Genomic DNA, 17,818 nt, shown 5'->3' on the forward strand with positions numbered 1-17,818 from the left:
TGTAGGCAAAGTGTTGCGGTCACAGACGTTATCCTCGTCTATTACCACAACCATTTCCGTTGATCCTTAAGGGGTTGTATGGCAAAACATGCAGTATATGCTTGCCTCCCTTATGGAAGACTATTCTGCCGATTAGTCCGTTGAGTCTAGCCGTTTATCTCATCGATATCCTGGCTTTCAGCCAACCTAACGTTCCTTTGTGCTTACTGTTGACGTTGGCGTAGCTTAGTCACGTCAGTCAGGTTGTTTAGAACCACACTCGATGCGGTCTCGTGTGGTTTTTCAGCCGCATTTGGACGTTAGGCCACTGGCTGATGCTCCTGTTGACGTTCAATACGTTCACTAACAATCGGAGTTGACTTGTTTTGACGCTGTGCGTCAACCTCCGCATTCTAGAGTTGTTTTGACTGCTCAGTCTAGGCAGTCAAAGCAGTCTCGAGTGGACGCTTTACGTCCTCACGCACCTGTTGTGGTTGACAGTTCAGTTGTTGACAGTTCACAGACTGTCAAGTAGTTACATGACGTTGCGTTCTGGTTCGCTACTAATGCACCAGTGAGAGACTCAGCTTTTATCGGACAAGGTTCCTGTAGATGAGGAAGTTGCTGTTCTCCCTCCTACTGATATTCCCTTGAGGACTCTGTCAGATGGAGAGGAGCCTTAAGCTGCTTAGCCTCCTATGGACTTTAATTAAATCATGATGATTTTTTTTAAGGATCTTCGTCCGGATCTTGTAACTGCTGCTCCTCGTTCGCCTAAACGTCAGAGCTTACACTAGGCCTAGCTACTTCGAAGCCGTTGTTTTTAAGCTAGTGCTCTCTCGCTCTCCTAGAGAGCGTTACGTTGGCTAGGCGACTGGTTTTTCACCAGGAGGAGTTTGGGGGATACAGCCTTTGCTTTCCCTTCTTTTAAACTGGTTTATAGAGCGAGAGTCTGATATGACACGAGAGAAGTTCTCGGCTTGGGAGTTCATGCCTCTGCCCAGATAGACTTCTCAATTCTGGTAGACTCTCCCTGGCGCCTAGCCAGGAGACGCTCCAAGTTGTTTACAGGTCAACTTCTCAGCTGTTGTCGAGCCTTTGAAGTTTTGCTGTACTATTATGTCACGCATAACAAGGCTTTCAGGGATGGTAAACGGTTCCGCCTCAGTCGCTAACCCCGTCTGTTGCCACACCTGCTACCGTAGACCCTAAATGGGCTTTGCTGCAAGACATGCAGTCCAAGCTTGCGTCCTTGATAGAGGACTTAAATGCGGAGAAGAACCTTCTGGCCAACAACCTTCCAACCGGTCGGTTGTGCGCCCTGTTGACGCTGAGGTAACCTACTCGCGTCTGCCAGTGGAGGTGGTTCCTCCACCGATGCGACCCAGTGTGGGTTGCCAGCCGCACGTTGACGTTAAGCGACGCTCGGAGATGGTTGTTGACGTTCAGGACGTTCAACAACCAGCAGAGGTGACTTGTTTTGACGCAGTGAGTCAACCTCAGCAACCCGGTAGGGTGTTGACTGCACAACCCAGACGGTCTAGACAGTTTCGGGTTGACGCTGTGCTTCCTCGCGCACCCATGGTTGTTGACAGTTCACAGACTGTGCAGCAGTTCCATGATATTGCGTCCGGCTCCGTCACGCATCCAGCCAGTGCGACCGGATTCAGCGAGTCAGACGTTGCCCACTCCGTTGCCGTTTCCTCATCAGTTTCGGATGAGGAACCCTCTGATGAGGACGTTGCTGAACAAGACGATCAGCCCCCAGCCCTGCTATCCATCCAGAAGATGCTGAAGAAGGAACGCTGCTCAGTCAGGCTGTGGATGAGTCTGGTAGGGACGCTGTCATCCGTGGATCAATTTGTGTCACTAGGAAGACTATACCTCCGTCCTCTTCTATACCATCTAGCTTTTCACTGGAAAAAGGACAAGACGCTAGAAGCGGTCTCGATCCCGGTTTCCGAAAAGATAAAGTCTTGTGTGACTTGGTGAAAGGACTATATCAACCTAAGAGAGGGTCTTCCCCTGACTGTTCAGACTCCCAACCACGTTCTCTTCTCGGACGCATCGGACGTAGGCTGGGGTGCGACATTAGACGGTCGGGAATGCTTGGGAATATGGAACTCGAGTCAAAGGACAATGCATTTCAACTGCAAGGAGCTACTGGCAGTACGTCTGGCCTAGAAAAGCTTCAGGTCTCTCCTTCAAGGCAAAGTGGTGGAGGTGAACTCGGACAACACCACGGCTTTGGCGTACATCTCCAAGCAAGGAGGGACTTACTCTCTGACGTTGTACGAGATCGCAAGGGACCTGCTCATCTGGTCAAAAGGTCTAGACATATCACTAGTAACGAGGTTCATCCAAGGCAACTTGAATGTCATGGCAGATTGTCTCAGTCGGAAGGGACAAATAATTCCAACAGAATGGACCCTCCACAAGGATGTATGCAAGAGACTTTGGGCCACCTGGGGCCAGCCAACCATAGATCTCTTCGCAACCTCGATGACCAAGAGGCTCCCAATATTTTGCTCACCAATCCCGGACCCAGCAGCAGTTCATATAGATGCCTTTCTCCTAGATTGGTCACATCTAGATCTATATGCATTCCCTCCGTTCAAGATTGTCAACAAGGTACTGCAGAAGTTCGCCTCTCACGAAGGGACAAGGTTGACGCTAGTTGCTTCCCTCTGGCCCGCGAGAGAATGGTTCACCGAGGTACTTCGATGGCTAGTAGACGTTCCCAGAACACTTCCCCTAAGGGTGGACCTTCTACGTCAGCCACACGTAAAGAAGGTACACCAAGGCCTCCACGCTCTTCGTCTAACTGCCTTCAGACTATCGAAAGACTCTCGAGAGCTAGAGGCTTTTCGAAGGAGGCAGCCAGAGCGATTGCTAGAGCAAGGAGAACATCCACCCTTAGAGTCTACCAATCGAAGTGGGAAATCTTCCGAAACTGGTGCAAGTCAGTATCCGTATCCTCGACCAGTACCTCTGTAACTCAAATAGCTGACTTCCTCTTATATCTGAGGAAAGAACGATCTCTTTCAGCTCCCACTATCAAGGGTTACAGAAGCATGTTGGCATCAGTCTTCCGTCACAGAGGCTTAGATCTTTCCAACAATAAAGATCTACAGGACCTCCTTAAGTCTTTTGAGACCACGAAGGAGCGTCGTTTGGTTACACCTGGTTGGAATTTAGACGTGGTACTAAGATTCCTTATGTCAGACAGGTTCGAACCGCTACAATCAGCCTCCCTGAAAGATCTCACCTTAAAGACTCTTTTCCTGGTATGCTTAGCCACAGCTAAAAGAGTCAGTGAGATTCATGCCTTCAGCAAGAACATCAGATTCTCATCTGAAACGGCTACATGTTCTGCAACTTGGTTTTCTAGCCAAAAACGAGCTGCCTTCTCGGCCTTGGCCAATATCGTTCGATATTCCAAACTTATCGTATGGTTGGAAATGAACTAGAAAGAGTCTTATGCCCTGTAAGAGCTCTTAAGTTCTATTTAAAACGAACTAAACCTTTACGAGGCCCGTCTGAAGCTTTATGGTGTTCAGTTAAGAAACCATCTTTGCCTATGTCAAAGAATGCTTTATCCTATTTTATCAGACTGTTTATACGAGAAGCTCATTCCCATCTGAATGAGGAAGACCAAGCTTTGCTGAAGGTAAGGACACACGAAGTTAGAGCTGTCGCAACTTCCGTGGCCTTTAAACAAAATAGATCTCTGCAAAGTATAATCGACGCAACCTATTGGAAAAGCAAGTCAGTGTTCGCGTCTTTTTATCTTAAGAATGTCCAGTCTCTTTACGAGAACTGCTACACTCTGGGACCATTCGTAGCAACGAGTGCAGTAGTGGGTGAGGGCTCAACCACTACAATTCCCTAATTCCATAACCTTTTTAATCTTTCTCTTGAAATGTTTTATTATTGTTTTTGGGTTGTCCGGAAGGGTAAGAAGCCTTTCGCATCCTACTTGATTTGGCGGGTGGTCAAAGTCATTTCTTGAGAAGCGCCTAGATTAGAGGTTTTGATGAGGTCCTGTTGTATGGGTTGCAACCCTTGATACTTCAGCTCCTAGGGGTCGCTCAGCATCCTAAGAGGATCGCGAGGCTCCGTAAGGAAGACGTACTTAAAAAGGCAGAGTAATTGTTCAAGTCGACTTCCTTACCAGGTACTTATTTATTTTAAGTTTGTTATTTTGATAACTGCTAAAATGAAATAAAAAATCCTTAGCTCATAATAATGTAAACATTTATTGCTGGTCTCTACCCACCCCCCTGGGTGTGAATCAGCTTATATAATCACCGGCTAAGTTAAATATTGAAAAATGTTATTTTTATAATAAAATAAATTTTTGAATATACTTACCCGGTGATTATATATTAAAGGACCCTCCCTTCCTCCCCAATAGAGACGCAGTGGACCGAGGAGAAAATTGAGTTCTTTGTTTACATTGAGTACTGAGTACCTGCACGACAGATGGCGCTGTTGAAGTACACCCCCTACCTGCTTAGCGATCGCTGGCGGATTTTTAACGTAGAGTTTTCTGTCGAGCAACAGAGTTGCAGCTTATATAATCACCGGGTAAGTATATTCAAAAATTTATTTTATTATAAAAATAACATATTATTATTATTATTACTACTAGCTAAGCTACAACCTTAGTTGGGAAAGTATGCTATAAGTCCAAGGGCTCCAACAGTGACAAATAGCCGAGTTGGGAAAGGAAACAAAGAAATATAGAAAATAAGCTAAGAGAAAAGTAGTGAACAATTAAAATGAAATATTTTAGGAACAGTGAAAGCATTAAAATACATAATATATATAAACAACAAAAACTTAAAAGAAAAACAAGATGAAAAGAAATAAGATAGAATAGTGTGCCCGCGTGTACCCTCAGGTAACAGAACTCTAGCCCAGTGGAAGACTGCGGTACTACCTAAGACTGGAGACCAATGGTTTGATTTTAGTGTTCTTCTCTTGAAGAGCTGCTTAGTGTAGCTAAAGAGTCTCTTCTGCTCTTACCAAGAGGAAAGTAGCCATTAAATACTACTGCTAGAGAGTTATTGGGCCCTTTGACTGGCCAGACAGTAAAACATAGGATCTTTCTCTCGGGTTACGGTTCATTTTCCCTCTGCCTACGCATGCACTGAATGGTCTGGTCTATTCTTTACATATTCTCCTCTGTCCTTTTGCACCTGACAACAGTGAGATTATCAAACAATTCTTTGATTAATGGGTTAACTACTGCACTGTAATTGGTCAGTGGCTACTTTCCTCCTGGTAAGGGTAGAAGAGACTCTTTAGCTATGGTAAGCAGCTCTTCTAGGAGAAGGACATTCCAAAATCAAACCAGTGTTCTCTAGTCTTGGGTAGTGTCATAACCTCTGTGCCATGGTCTTCATTGTTTTGAGGTAGAGTTCTCTTACTTGAGGTTACATTCTGGCACACTATTCTATCTTATTTCTCTTCCTCTTGTTTTTTTAAGATTTTATAGTTTATATATGAGATTTACTTTAATTTTGTTACTGTTCTTAAAATATTTAATTTTAATTTTTAATTACTTCTTTTGTAGTTTATTTGTTTCCTTATTTCATTTCCTCAATGGGCTATTTTCCTTGTTGGAGCCCTTGGGCTCATAGCATCCTGCTTTTCCAACTAGTGTTGTAACTTTGCAAGTAATAATAATAATAATGATAATAATAATAATAATAATAATAATAATAATAATAATAATAATAATAATAATAATAATAATAAGCGAATGTGGAAAGAATAGGCCAAACTATTCAGTGTATGTATAAGCAAAGAAAAAATGAGCCATAACCAGGGAGAGGGATCCAATGTACTACTGTTTGGCCGGTCAAAGAACATAATATCCCTCTAGCAGTAGTATCGCAGCAGGTGGCTGCTGCCCTGGCCAACTAGTTCTAACAAAGCTGTATCTTTTAAGAAATGTTGTAGGCTTCCCCACATTCTTAAAATCTCCTTCTCCTCGGTTGAAATCCTTGCATTCCTTTGATATTGCCCTGTATTCAGCTCCAGTACCATTGCTTTTTCTATAATGGTGTTTTCGGTAATCGTACCACCTTGTAACTGCATCGTATCAATCCAGATAAGCACATGACTTTCAGTGTCAAGAACATGTTGCCATTGATTTGTCAATGACAAATGCAATTCCAGATTGCCTAATGCTTCGATATCCTCTTTATTGTCCAAAATTGTTACTGTACCAATTGTGAATATTGGAGGATAAATGTACAGTTTTTGCAGGATGACTGCACACATAATATTTTCTTCTCACCATCTTGTTTAACTGCCATTTTTATGATACTGTTAACTTAAGAATGCAGTACAAAATGTCTTTATGATGAGCAAAAGCAATCACAACTCTACAAAGAACATGCACTCACAACTATACAAAATATCCATTCCAAAAATGCATGTGAGAGATGAGTCTTCTGCTATTGCTATTGGGAGAGTAAAAGTTAGGCTTTGAGAAAATGGGGCCGGTTTTACATGCTAATACAAAAAACACGGCGTAAAAAGCCTGTGAACATTGACTGGATGCCATAAGGGTTTGCATGCTAATCTTGTTAATCATCATCTCTTCCTACGCCTATTGATGCTAAGGGCCTTGGTTAGATTACACCAGTCATCTCTATCTTGAGCGTTTAATTCAATACTTCTCCATTCATCATCTCCTACTTCGCTCTTCAGAGTCCTCAGCCATGTAGACCTGAGTCTTCCAACTCTTCTTATTACTTGGCCACAAAAATGTTACTCATACTTAGGGAAATTTTTGCTCACAGACAAATACAATGCTTGTAAACCGAGTTGAACTTGTGTGCAAGTAAACAAATTTGCTTGTATTCGGTCACATGCAAGCCAAAGTACTACTGTATAATATTCTTATTAGTTTATTTAACCCTTTTACCCCCAGGCTATTTGGAAATTTCCAACCCTTAACCCCCAGGGGGTTATTTTTTTCCCAGCACATTTTGCAGTATATTTTTTTTAAATTGCTCTAACAGCCTTAATTTTTGTCATAGAGAGGTCAGGTTGGTCTCATTCTCTTGGAAAATGCCTGAATTTTCTCAAAAAATTATCAAAAATATGAAAAAAAAAAATTTTATAGCATTTTTTTTGCAAGGACTTACGGGTACGTCCATGGGGGTAAAGGGATGGCTTTTGTGAAACGTACCAGTACGTCCTTTGTGGGTAAAAGGGTTAAAAACTGCAGATGTGCTCTCACCAGCTTAGGCCTATAAAGGGAAGCTAACTGTAAGGTAAAGAACGGTAGATATTTTCCAATTACAGTACCATCCTTCTTGGTTTTTGTGCAAGGGTATCCGGGCAGCTGCATCTAGGCATTTTCTCTTCTCTCTTCTTTCCCTTCCTCTCTCACGGCTCTACCATTGTGGACTGCTGGTTTAATATTAGTTTTATAGAGCTCTTACAATTAGTAATTTTGTAAATGATGACGATTCACTGCTTGCCTACAGTCCATGTAACTTCAAAGTGATCTGAGGCTAAAAATTTTTTATAAGAAAACTTAATTGACAAGTCAATTAAGTTTTCTTGTCAAAAATTTTAGCCTCACAATATCAGGAACTCGATATATTTTTTCATCTTAACAAAATTTCTACTGCCTTAGATGTTAGGTAATTTTACTCCTTCCCACTATTTTAAGATTTATAACAAAGATGGAGAAACTAGAGCAATAATCATTAACATCAATGATTATTCAATAATAATCCTGTGTGAGGAAGGAAAAGAGTAAAGATTGTTGTTATGACATGTAATCATCCAACCAAAAATTTAATTGTCTATGTACATGAGAATTCTTATAAACAATGCAATCTGCAAGTTTCACATGACCTTGTCATAATACGATTATATTAACCATATAAAAGTTTTTTCTAAGGGTTTTGAAATATATGAACATTAATTTCCTCATACAGTCATATATGACACTAGATATAGTGTACAAAATTAGCTGTTATCTGCATAAAATATGAGATTTGATTATAACCTTGCTATGAAAATTTAATGAAAACTTTTGTCAATTTAATTACTGAGAGTAAAATATACATTGAATTATGTCATTGATGTTTTATCCGTTTCCAGGGGACAACTTCATTGGCCTTGGCCTCAGCTGTTTATTTATGGTCGAGGAGAGGAGTAAAATTACCCCCAAGAGCATACACTGCTGCGGCTGCTCTTGGTGGAATGGCTTGGATGCAGGTAGGAGATAGAATTATTTTATTTCAAGTACTTACTCTAATCTGAAGGGTTATAATTATGAATAGAGTAGTTAGACTAAGAGACAATTGATTATTTCAAAATACAATTCGTTATAATACTGCATGTTGCCAGGTTTTAAATAAAACAAATTGGCAATTGTTCCGACACAAAAACAAACTTTTCATCCTTTAAATAAGAGTATGATTTCAGCACAAACATGAACAGTCATTTAATCATTAACAAGGAAGTTATCATTACCAAAAAGTGGTGTGGGGAAGGTGTTCTCGCCTGTCAGTCTCCTAAACTAGTCACTTTTGACTTCAATTGTAAGCTGTATGCTTGTACTTTTACTGCCTCTAAAAATTCTGTCTTATTATTTTTTTTATTTTATTTTACTTTGCAGTGTGTGTATGTGCATTACCAGAATGGAAACCTTTAAAATAAGATTGTGCCCTGGTGAGAGAAAGGAGTGATTTGCTAGATTTATGTCAAAGCTAACTGTTGATCCCCAAAGTTTGTGTTTGTTTTGCAGAGGCCACAAGTGGTTTCAGTCATCTCTGAGTACTGTTTGGAACAGTATCTGCAGTTGGAAAAGTTTTCTTAAGAGAACAATAAAAGGGTCAAGAAGGTTTCTTCACAGTCAACTTTTGGAACTCAAAGTTGATGCTGAAGAAACTTTATAGTCTTTTATTCCCTCCCAACTCACTATGTCTCCTACGTGTCCTTGGGCTTGATCCTGAGGAAGTGCTTGCGGGGGTTGGGGGGTTGACCTCGGAGTATTCTTCAGAAATGGTGGGAGCATCACCTTCCCCTAGTGAAAGGAATACTCCCTTGTCTCTTGCCAAAGTTTGCCGGTAGCAATGCATACTGACAATAAAGGCTATTACCCGTGGAGGTTGTGGCTCATTTTGGCCTTTATTGGTGCCCCTGTGGTGGATAAGCTGTGAAAGCCCTAGTGACTGCTTGTTCTCTGAAGGTGACTCCTGTGTTGATGATCACTTGGGACATCTGTGGCTGTGTCATAGGACATATATTTAGTGATGGTTACTCTTGAGGCTCCTGTTGCTGTTGAGGATGCTCCTTTTGGGATCTCCTTCAGAGGGAGAATGTTACCCTCACCTCAACCTTGAAGAAGATTGGTTAGGAGAAGAAACATGTTTGCCCCTCCCTCTTCCCTCCCTCTTCCAGTTCTTCTCTCTTCTACTTTGGTTCTGAAACTTATTCTAGTAAGAAGAATGAATAGCAGCAGCCCTTTCGCAAGGAGTCTCGTGAGGCTCCAGTCAATCTCTTGACTTTCAGGAGAGAGAGAGAGATACAGTGTGCTCCTACCTTCCAACATGGCCAGGGAAGGTACTTCAAGCTGAGGTAAAAGTGTCCAGGCTCCTATCGGTACTAGATTCCATACAGAGCCGAGCATACACACTGTCGGTTGGTTGGATGAAGATTGTTCCTCTTTTCCAGCTTCCTCTCTTGGATGGTTGGTGATCACCCCACCTAGGTCTCTTTTCCCCGACATACTCTGGTATCAAAGGGAAAGAAGAGGGCATGCAGTTGTGTTTTGTTGTGCACGCAAGAACGAGAACTGGCGGTGAAGGTAACTAGTGATTGGTCTCCTTGCTTGGACAAACTGTGAGACATCGCATGTGAACTTGTGATCTGGAAGATCATCCTTAGTTTTCTGGTAATAATTCTCCTCATGGCTCAGGGAAAAGCTCCCACATGCACTCACAGTCAGAGGGATGATAATCTGATACCTGGTCATTCCCCGGGTTCATCTTGGGAGGGAGGGTGTCACAAGTATGTACGATTGAGAACAAGACTAGATAAGGATCATTGTAATGTGGCTCATATAAGCATAGAGAAGCTCTCCAAGTTGTGTAATTTGGAACAAGGTCCTAGATTACCTGGTGATCGGTTCTTACGGAGATGTACACTCAATGTCCAGGAACATGCTCAACTATACAATCCTTAGAGAAGAAGGCACAGGGTACTTATGCTCTTTTTGAAAGTATCAGTACCAGAGATGGTTTGGTATCTGATGGGGATTGTGATCATTTGTGACTAGGTCCTTCATTGACCAATTATGAGTGTAATCCCGGTTCTGTTCTGTGTTGGAAGTATATGTACTCAAAGAAGAAAGAATGATCTCCCTAGTGGTCTGTTTAGGCCTCCGCCTTTACGAAAGAGGAGGGGACTAAGGGAACAATACCTCTAAGGCCACCCAAACTCAGTCTGGTACCAGAGGAAGGGGAGTATGCTGCGTTAGAGTGTTCCTTAGACTTATTGGACATCCTTGTACTCATTTGTGAATGTAATGGTTTGGGGGGAGGCAACTGCTGCACCTGTTGTGGGAAAATCTTTGGTCAATGATCGGTTCTTCTGTTCTCAAGGATCAAAGCCTTCCCTTGAGTGGTCATGGTTGGATCTAGCTCATGTGGAACTAGACAAAGTTAATGATCAGATATGTAGTTCTGAGATTTCTCTACTGTCTGGACAGTCAGGCAAGATCATGGCTCCCCCACTCTCTCAGCAGAAATGATTCTATGTACCGGAGTGTATGGGACCTTCTCCTACTTGTTTATCATGCAGTGTCTGCACTGATAGGTAACTTCAGTGGGGAAGTTCAGAACAGAGGGCACGTTCTTTCTGGTTCTTAAGTTGTTAGATTTGAAAGCTTTGTCTATGGTCAATTTCCATGCCACATTTGACTTTATCAGTGGTCAGGGGCTTTGGCATACTTTGCCCAATCCTAACATTTTTCAAATCCGGAGACTATCAAAGTACAGGAAACGAGTACTGTCTGGTGGAAAGATGGTGATCATTCTGGCACACCAGTCAAGCAATCGGTGGATCAACTAGATTTTGAAGAGGAGACACGCAGGTGCATCCTGGTTCTTCCACCAGCTTGGGTCAAAGGTAACGTTGGAATTGAGGAACACCTAAGCGTTGGAGGCCACATCACTCTATCCAAAGGGTGATGTTGGGGTAGCAATGGCAAAGTAAAGGATTTCTAGACATAACACTAATCCAATGTGTAGTAACCTTCAAGGGTCGAAGCTCTATGAAGACTACTGCAGCCATACCTTCATGTTTGGGGATTAAGAAAGCTCCTGCTTTCTCTTAGCCATGGTCAAGATTTGCAGCGATTTCTTCCACTAGGAAAGGAGTGGATGTGCTCCACCTTTTCATGGCCCCCATCCTGGTCAATTCAGGAGAGGTGGCAGAGGGAAGAGGATATACTTAGAAGGGCCATTCCCTTCCTTGGGACGGGTATTTACTTTCAGGACCAATGGCCACCCCTGACTTGCACTCCAAAGGCATTCAACTCATACCCTCCAAAATTGTAGAAAGCTCTAACCTTGGCGACGTAAGTGAAAATGATGGAGGAGTAGAATACTGTACTCAAAAAGTCATTTGAGATGGGTCCCTGGGTTTCTACCATCAACTCTTCCTGGTGGAGAAGTTTACTGGATTGGGGACTGGAGATCGATCATCGGCCTCATGGTATTGAATTGGTTTGTTTGTCAAACTCTGTTCTGCCATCAAGGATCGGAAGGGTGCGTATTTCTGAATAGCTATCCATTAATACTTCAGAAAGTATCTTCACCATCTCCTTGACAGAGCAGTGTATTAATTGAAGACCTTGTTTTAGACTGTCCACTGCTCCTCGGGTGTTCACCCAGATTTCAGCTGGAGCCCACTCACATTGGATACGTCTGTTTAGGGGTCTCAATGATTGGCTGATACTGGCTCCCTCCAAGAGGCAGCTGCTTCAGGATCAAGATATATTAATCTCCTTTTGTCATGAGCTGGAGATCCCCAACCAAAAGATGAAGTACTGTATCTAGGCATGCTAAGGGACATAGCAGCAGTGAGAGTCTTTTTATCAGACGATCGTAACAGCAGGCTCAGAGAGGCAGTGCATCAGCTCATGTACAAGAAAGGCCTTCCAACTTGGCAGTGGCAGTATCTTGTGGAACTCCTTACCTTATTTGAGAAATTTGATGCACATAGGTGACCGGTAATCACTTCAAGAGTGTTTGAAGCATCACTGGTTAGCAGCCAGCGATCTCTCGTCCCATCTTGCTCCAGTGAAACTGTAGATTCAAGAAGATCTTGCCTGGTGGTGGAATGACGAAAACCTCACCTTGGGTTTTCGACTCGACTCTCCGTCTCCAGAGATGCTTTTGTTTTCAGACACATTCATGGAAGGGTTTTGCGCATACCTGGAGGACTTAGTTGCTTCAAGGGTGTAGTCAACAAAAGAATGGCTCCTGCACATCAACCTTCTGGAAATGCAATTTGTGTTCCTTGCACCACAAGCGTTCCTAGTGTTTGATATGGCACTCAGTAGTGATGATGAGCCATAACACCACAGTCATAGCCTACATTAACAAGCAAAAAGCCAGATCTCTTATGTGTGCCATATATTAGCCCTTGAAAAGATCGTCAGACACAGATGTTATTGTAAAGCATCGTTGTAGCTAGTCGGGGGAACTTTGTGGTATTTTGTATGTGACCGAACATTATGAAGGATGGAGGGAGGTCTTTATTTGTGACAAAGTACCACTCTCCTATCTCAGTATGGAGCTTTAATCCACATGAGCATCTCCCACGAGGTAATAGCATGTTGGGACTTGGCTTAACGACAACTGAAAAAGCTGACGTCGGTATTAGTCATGGCGAACATGTGCTGCTACTTCAGCAATCACCTTCCCTCTATCTCTACGGGCTGCTAATTTCCTAGAAAGATGTAAATAAGGAATAGCAATGTGTGGTACAGTATTTACAAAACATAAAACTGGCTTGGTAACTTAATTCATGAAAATTGCATGTGACATAACGCAAATATTAAGGTTTCTACTGCTATTTGAAAATTTTATTTATGAAGCACAAAACGTAGCGGTCATCTAAGAGTTAAGTTAACAGCGCAAATAATCAAACCAGCTTTTCCAAAAAAGATACTCCCTTACTTAATTATCTTTAGTTGGAAATATTTTCTTGTACTTATGGTATTTATTTAAAGTAGGTGTACATTATTAAGTGTTTCTTTCCATAGTAAAATTAATTATGAGGATTTGAGAAGTAATTTTTGTTCCTAAACCTATCAATTTCATTTATTTATTTGTGGTTGTAGTTGTGCATAATCACTAGAGCAAAGCAATGGCAAGTAAGTATGAAAACATGCAATTAAAAATATATCAGAACTCTTATACTATACAAATATAAATCATATCATTTCTAATTATTCCAGGTTGGATTGGGCATAAGTACACTTATTCTCTATGTTCCTACAGCCATTGCTGCAATGCATCAATCAGGATCTCTCTTAACCCTCTCATTTGCAATCTGGCTTACGCATGAACTCAAGCACCTCAAGAAGATTCCAAAATAAAATTATTGTTACGATAGTCGTATAGAAGCCGAGAGCTAACTATTTATAGAAAGGTATTGTGTATGATTATAAAAATGCAACTTTTTTCTTTATAGTTGTACAGTATTGAAGGTGAGAACCAAAGTCGAGAATTTGAAATATAAGCCGTTTTTGCAATCGCGGTATACAGTAGATGTATTGGAACTTTTTACATGTTTTCATAACAGTGCTGTATTTTTTCCCTTGTAGGAGACGGAAGGGTATTCCCTATAGAGAAGCTTATGTTGTTTGTTTTCTTTGATGATAAGTTTTTCAACGTATTGTTTTCAATAAATTTTCAAAATTTTGCTATTTTTATGATACAGTAATGCATTTACAGTAACAAATTTCATTTGTAATTTTGTTTGTCTTTTGTATTGTCATTGCATAATTTACCTCAGTATGACTCTACTCACTCACGTTTCTAGACAAGAAGGGCATGATATAAAAAAGAAATTTTGAATCTGGGGTGCAGTGGAGTGACTTAAAGTTTAAGTTGAACAGCAAAGTGGGAAGTAATTGAAGAGAATCTATGTGGCTTGAGAGGCTGAAAGATTCATATTTTTAGCAAGGTCTCGTCAAAATCGTGTTTCAGCTAAATTCAAAAGGCTTCAATGTTCAATCAGTTCCAACTCATAATTTTGTATTTTACCCAACTTGTAAATTTGGACATTAATATGTGTAATTATTCTATGCTGTAAACTTATGTGTGTTTACACATCAGTGAAGCACAATATATAAATTATAGTAAAATCACCAGATATTGTTAGCCAATTGATTATTCTATATTTAGGTACAGTAGTCTTTCAAAGCACCACAAAGTTTTAGTAGATTACATTACTGTACTTAAAAATTTGCAAATGTATACAGAAATATTACTAATTCAAGGAATGATATGTACTTTTGTATCACTAGTATATACAGTATTTATATAAGCTTGCAACATTTTATAATCGATGGGATTCTACAAATGGAAGGTTCCAAACATTCATTGGAATGTGAATTATGTTGCTTTTCATTGTTAGTGCAGTAACTCTCATTTTATGAGACTTCATTTTTAATTTTGTATTATATTTATCTGTGATAAAAAGTACATGCCACTATTATATGGGAAGGATTCCAGGAATGTATTAAAACTCAATTTTAATGAGATAAAACATGTTTTTTTATGTAAAGCATGTAAAGATATGTATATAGACTTATTTATAATCTGGTTGTTTTATTAAGCTTCCTCCTAAGTAAAATCTATAAGAATATTAGTTATAGTATACAGTATGTGAACTCATTTGGAAGTGATAATTAAGTTAACATTCTCATTATGTTGATCAACCTCAAGGCTCCAGCAATTGACCATATGTTGAAGTTCCATACATTATTATTATTATTATTATTATTATTATTATTATTAATTATGAATAAATCCTTACCTAAGGCAATGAGTGCTACGTGACATGAGGGGAATCTTTCCCTACCTTGATTGGCTGGCCTTTCAACGCAACGACATACAGTGCCATAAATCACACAGAAAAATTTTCTTGCATAGTCTACAAGGGTACCATGTTCTCAAGATTTTATGCAAAAGTTTCATTGAGGAAATGAAACCAAAGTTAATACAGTATAGGTAAAGTATATTCACATATCTAGTAAGACCATTTTGATATGAATTACATGAACTTTGTAAGGATGGATATAGATATCCTAATTTTTCTGGCAGATATGACAATGTTTTCGTTTTGTTCCCATCATTGATAAAGAGCCAGGGGCAACAGGAATGAGTCTATTTTGACTTATGCCATACATTTACATATTAACTCAAGTTCATTCATCGATAACTACAGTATATGGCTCTTTTCCATTAAGAAAAAAAAAAAAAGACTACTGAAGCTTTCCACAAGAAAATGGGGGATTTCCCAGGATACATTTTTTTCAACAGTAGATTGTGACAAGACCTTTAATATTATGAATACCCTCCATAGTGCTTCTGTAATATTACGACTACATATTGATTTTTTCTAGTGTACTGTAATATCAGTCACTTTTTCATAGTGGGGCCAACTCACTGCCCCATACTAGACCTTAAAATGACACCGAGTTTGAAAGGGAAGATTTTCCAAAGCACGGTAAATTTTTCATCAACTCACTGCTGGGGTCTGTTGAATTGGCCATGCACACACAATGATGAGTTGACCATGCACACTGCTTTAACTTATTAAAGGCAGTTAGTACTGCAGCCCCATTATTGGAAGGGGGCAGCCATGATTCAAGGATTTACACCATTCTTTGGTATCTCTTATATAATTTCCCTCCACTTGAACCTTGATCTTTTTATTTTATCGTTGCTTTAGTTTTTACGCTAATGTCTTATTCTTTTGAGATAAGTCTGCTCAGCAAGTATTGAATCCTTTAATTATACTTACAACTACCAGTAAAATTCTGCATTAAAAGTTTAAAAGTTGCAGAGGTAAGGAAAAGGACTTTACACTGTCATCAGCCTCACTACATCCTGATTAAGACCAGGAAAGCCAAGGCAATTGCTGCTGCTAGTTCAGTACTGTATAAGCCTATATTATTTATTAAGTTTTATATTATTTTGTTTAATGCTGCTGTATTGAAGGGAAACAAGTTAACCTGTATGCCATTATTAAAGAAAGCCTGTGTGAATTTGTAGCCACCTGTTCTTTGATGCGTAAATTGCTGGTATTATATTTTTTAACAATGCCTTTGATCATATTTAAAGTCAAGGTAGCAGAGATCAAGAAAGGCTGAGAGAATATATATTTATTAATCCTTGTTAAATGTCCTTTATAGAGAGTTGAAAGTTCTGCTCGCCTAGCCTAATAAGAGCACCCACTTCTTAGGCAGTCTCTCGTTAACCATGATAATTATTAATGATATGGTCATGGAAACTTTAGTGGATCAAAATCATCTTCCATGAATGTGTTGGTTCCTTTCCACATTTTAAAAACATTCCCTTATTCAGCATTGGCTTTGTAATGTTTTAGTATAAAGGCCTGAAAATCAATGAGACCATCTTACAACTTGTCACCACTGGACAATTTTTGTCTTAATTATTGCTTTGCAAGCTTGTATTTTGTGTCACTCTTTAATCTACATTCACATATCTGAAGAAATTTTTTACTTGATATTTTCCTATATTGATATTAACTATAACTTCAGATAAACTTTTGGCAACCAGTAGGTTAGTCCTCTCATTTCCTTAAACAGTCTCAAAAGTTATATGGTTATTCTAACTTTCTTTTAAACACCATAGGGAGTTAGTGCCATTAGTGTGGCTCACACCGTGCATTGTTAGCATTACTAAAGTCTTGGCATTCTCTCTTTGATGCCTGGCCTCACCAATTTTATCCAACTTTGTTGGTTTCCACTTCCTTAATCCCATCTTGTTCAACCTCTTTTACATATTACTAACTGCAACTGAAGTGTAAACTAGGAGACAGGCTAAAATATAAGAAAGTCATAACTGGAAGATTATACATACATACATATACCAAGGCACTTCCCCCAATTTTGGGGGGTAGCCAACACCAACAATGAAACAAAACAAAAAGGGGACCTCTACTCTCTACGTTCCTTCAGCCTAACCAGGGACTCAGCCGAGTTCAGCTGGTACTGCTAGGGTGCCACAGCCCAACCTCCACATTATCCACCACAGATGAAGCTTCATAATGCTGAATCCCCTACTGCTGCTACCTCCGCGGTCATCTAAGGCACCGGAGGAAGCAGCCTGGCCTACTGGAACTGCGTCACAATTGCTCGCCATTCATTCCTATTTCTAGCACGCTCTCTTGCCTCTCTCACATCTATCCTCCTATCACCCAGAGCTTTCCTCACACCATCCATCCACCCAAACCTTGGCCTTCCTCTTGTACTTCTCCCATCAACTGTTGCATTCATCACCTTCTTTAGCAGACAGCCATTTTCCATTCTCTCAACATGACCAAACCACCTCAACACATTCATATCCACTCTAGCCGCTAACTCATTTCTTACACCCGTTCTCTCCCTCACCACTTCGTTCCTAACCCTATCTACTCGAGATACACCAGCCATACTCCTTAGACACTTCATCTCAAACACATTCAATTTCTGTCTCTCCATTACTTTCATTCCCCACAACTCCGATCCATACATCACAGTTGGTACAATCACTTT

General features: G+C 40.4%; 2 protein-coding genes across 2 annotated transcripts in view; one reads left to right on the plus strand and one right to left on the minus strand.

Annotated features, from left to right (window-relative positions):
- LOC137651201 (heme A synthase COX15-like) overlaps nucleotides 1-14,854 on the plus strand; it is a 47,573-nt gene extending 32,719 nt beyond the window's left edge. Inside the window, exons 8-9 of the mRNA XM_068384357.1 lie at nucleotides 8,116-8,232; nucleotides 13,487-14,854. Coding sequence (XP_068240458.1) covers nucleotides 8,116-8,232; nucleotides 13,487-13,627 — 258 coding nt within the window. The 3' untranslated portion in view covers nucleotides 13,628-14,854. The remainder of the gene's footprint in view (nucleotides 1-8,115; nucleotides 8,233-13,486) is intronic.
- Nucleotides 1-17,818, minus strand: part of LOC137650476 (titin-like) — a 963,282-nt gene that overhangs the window by 700,264 nt on the left and 245,200 nt on the right.

Source organism: Palaemon carinicauda, chromosome 12 (genome assembly GCF_036898095.1).
Source record: "Palaemon carinicauda isolate YSFRI2023 chromosome 12, ASM3689809v2, whole genome shotgun sequence".
Lineage (NCBI taxonomy): Eukaryota > Metazoa > Arthropoda > Malacostraca > Decapoda > Palaemonidae > Palaemon > Palaemon carinicauda.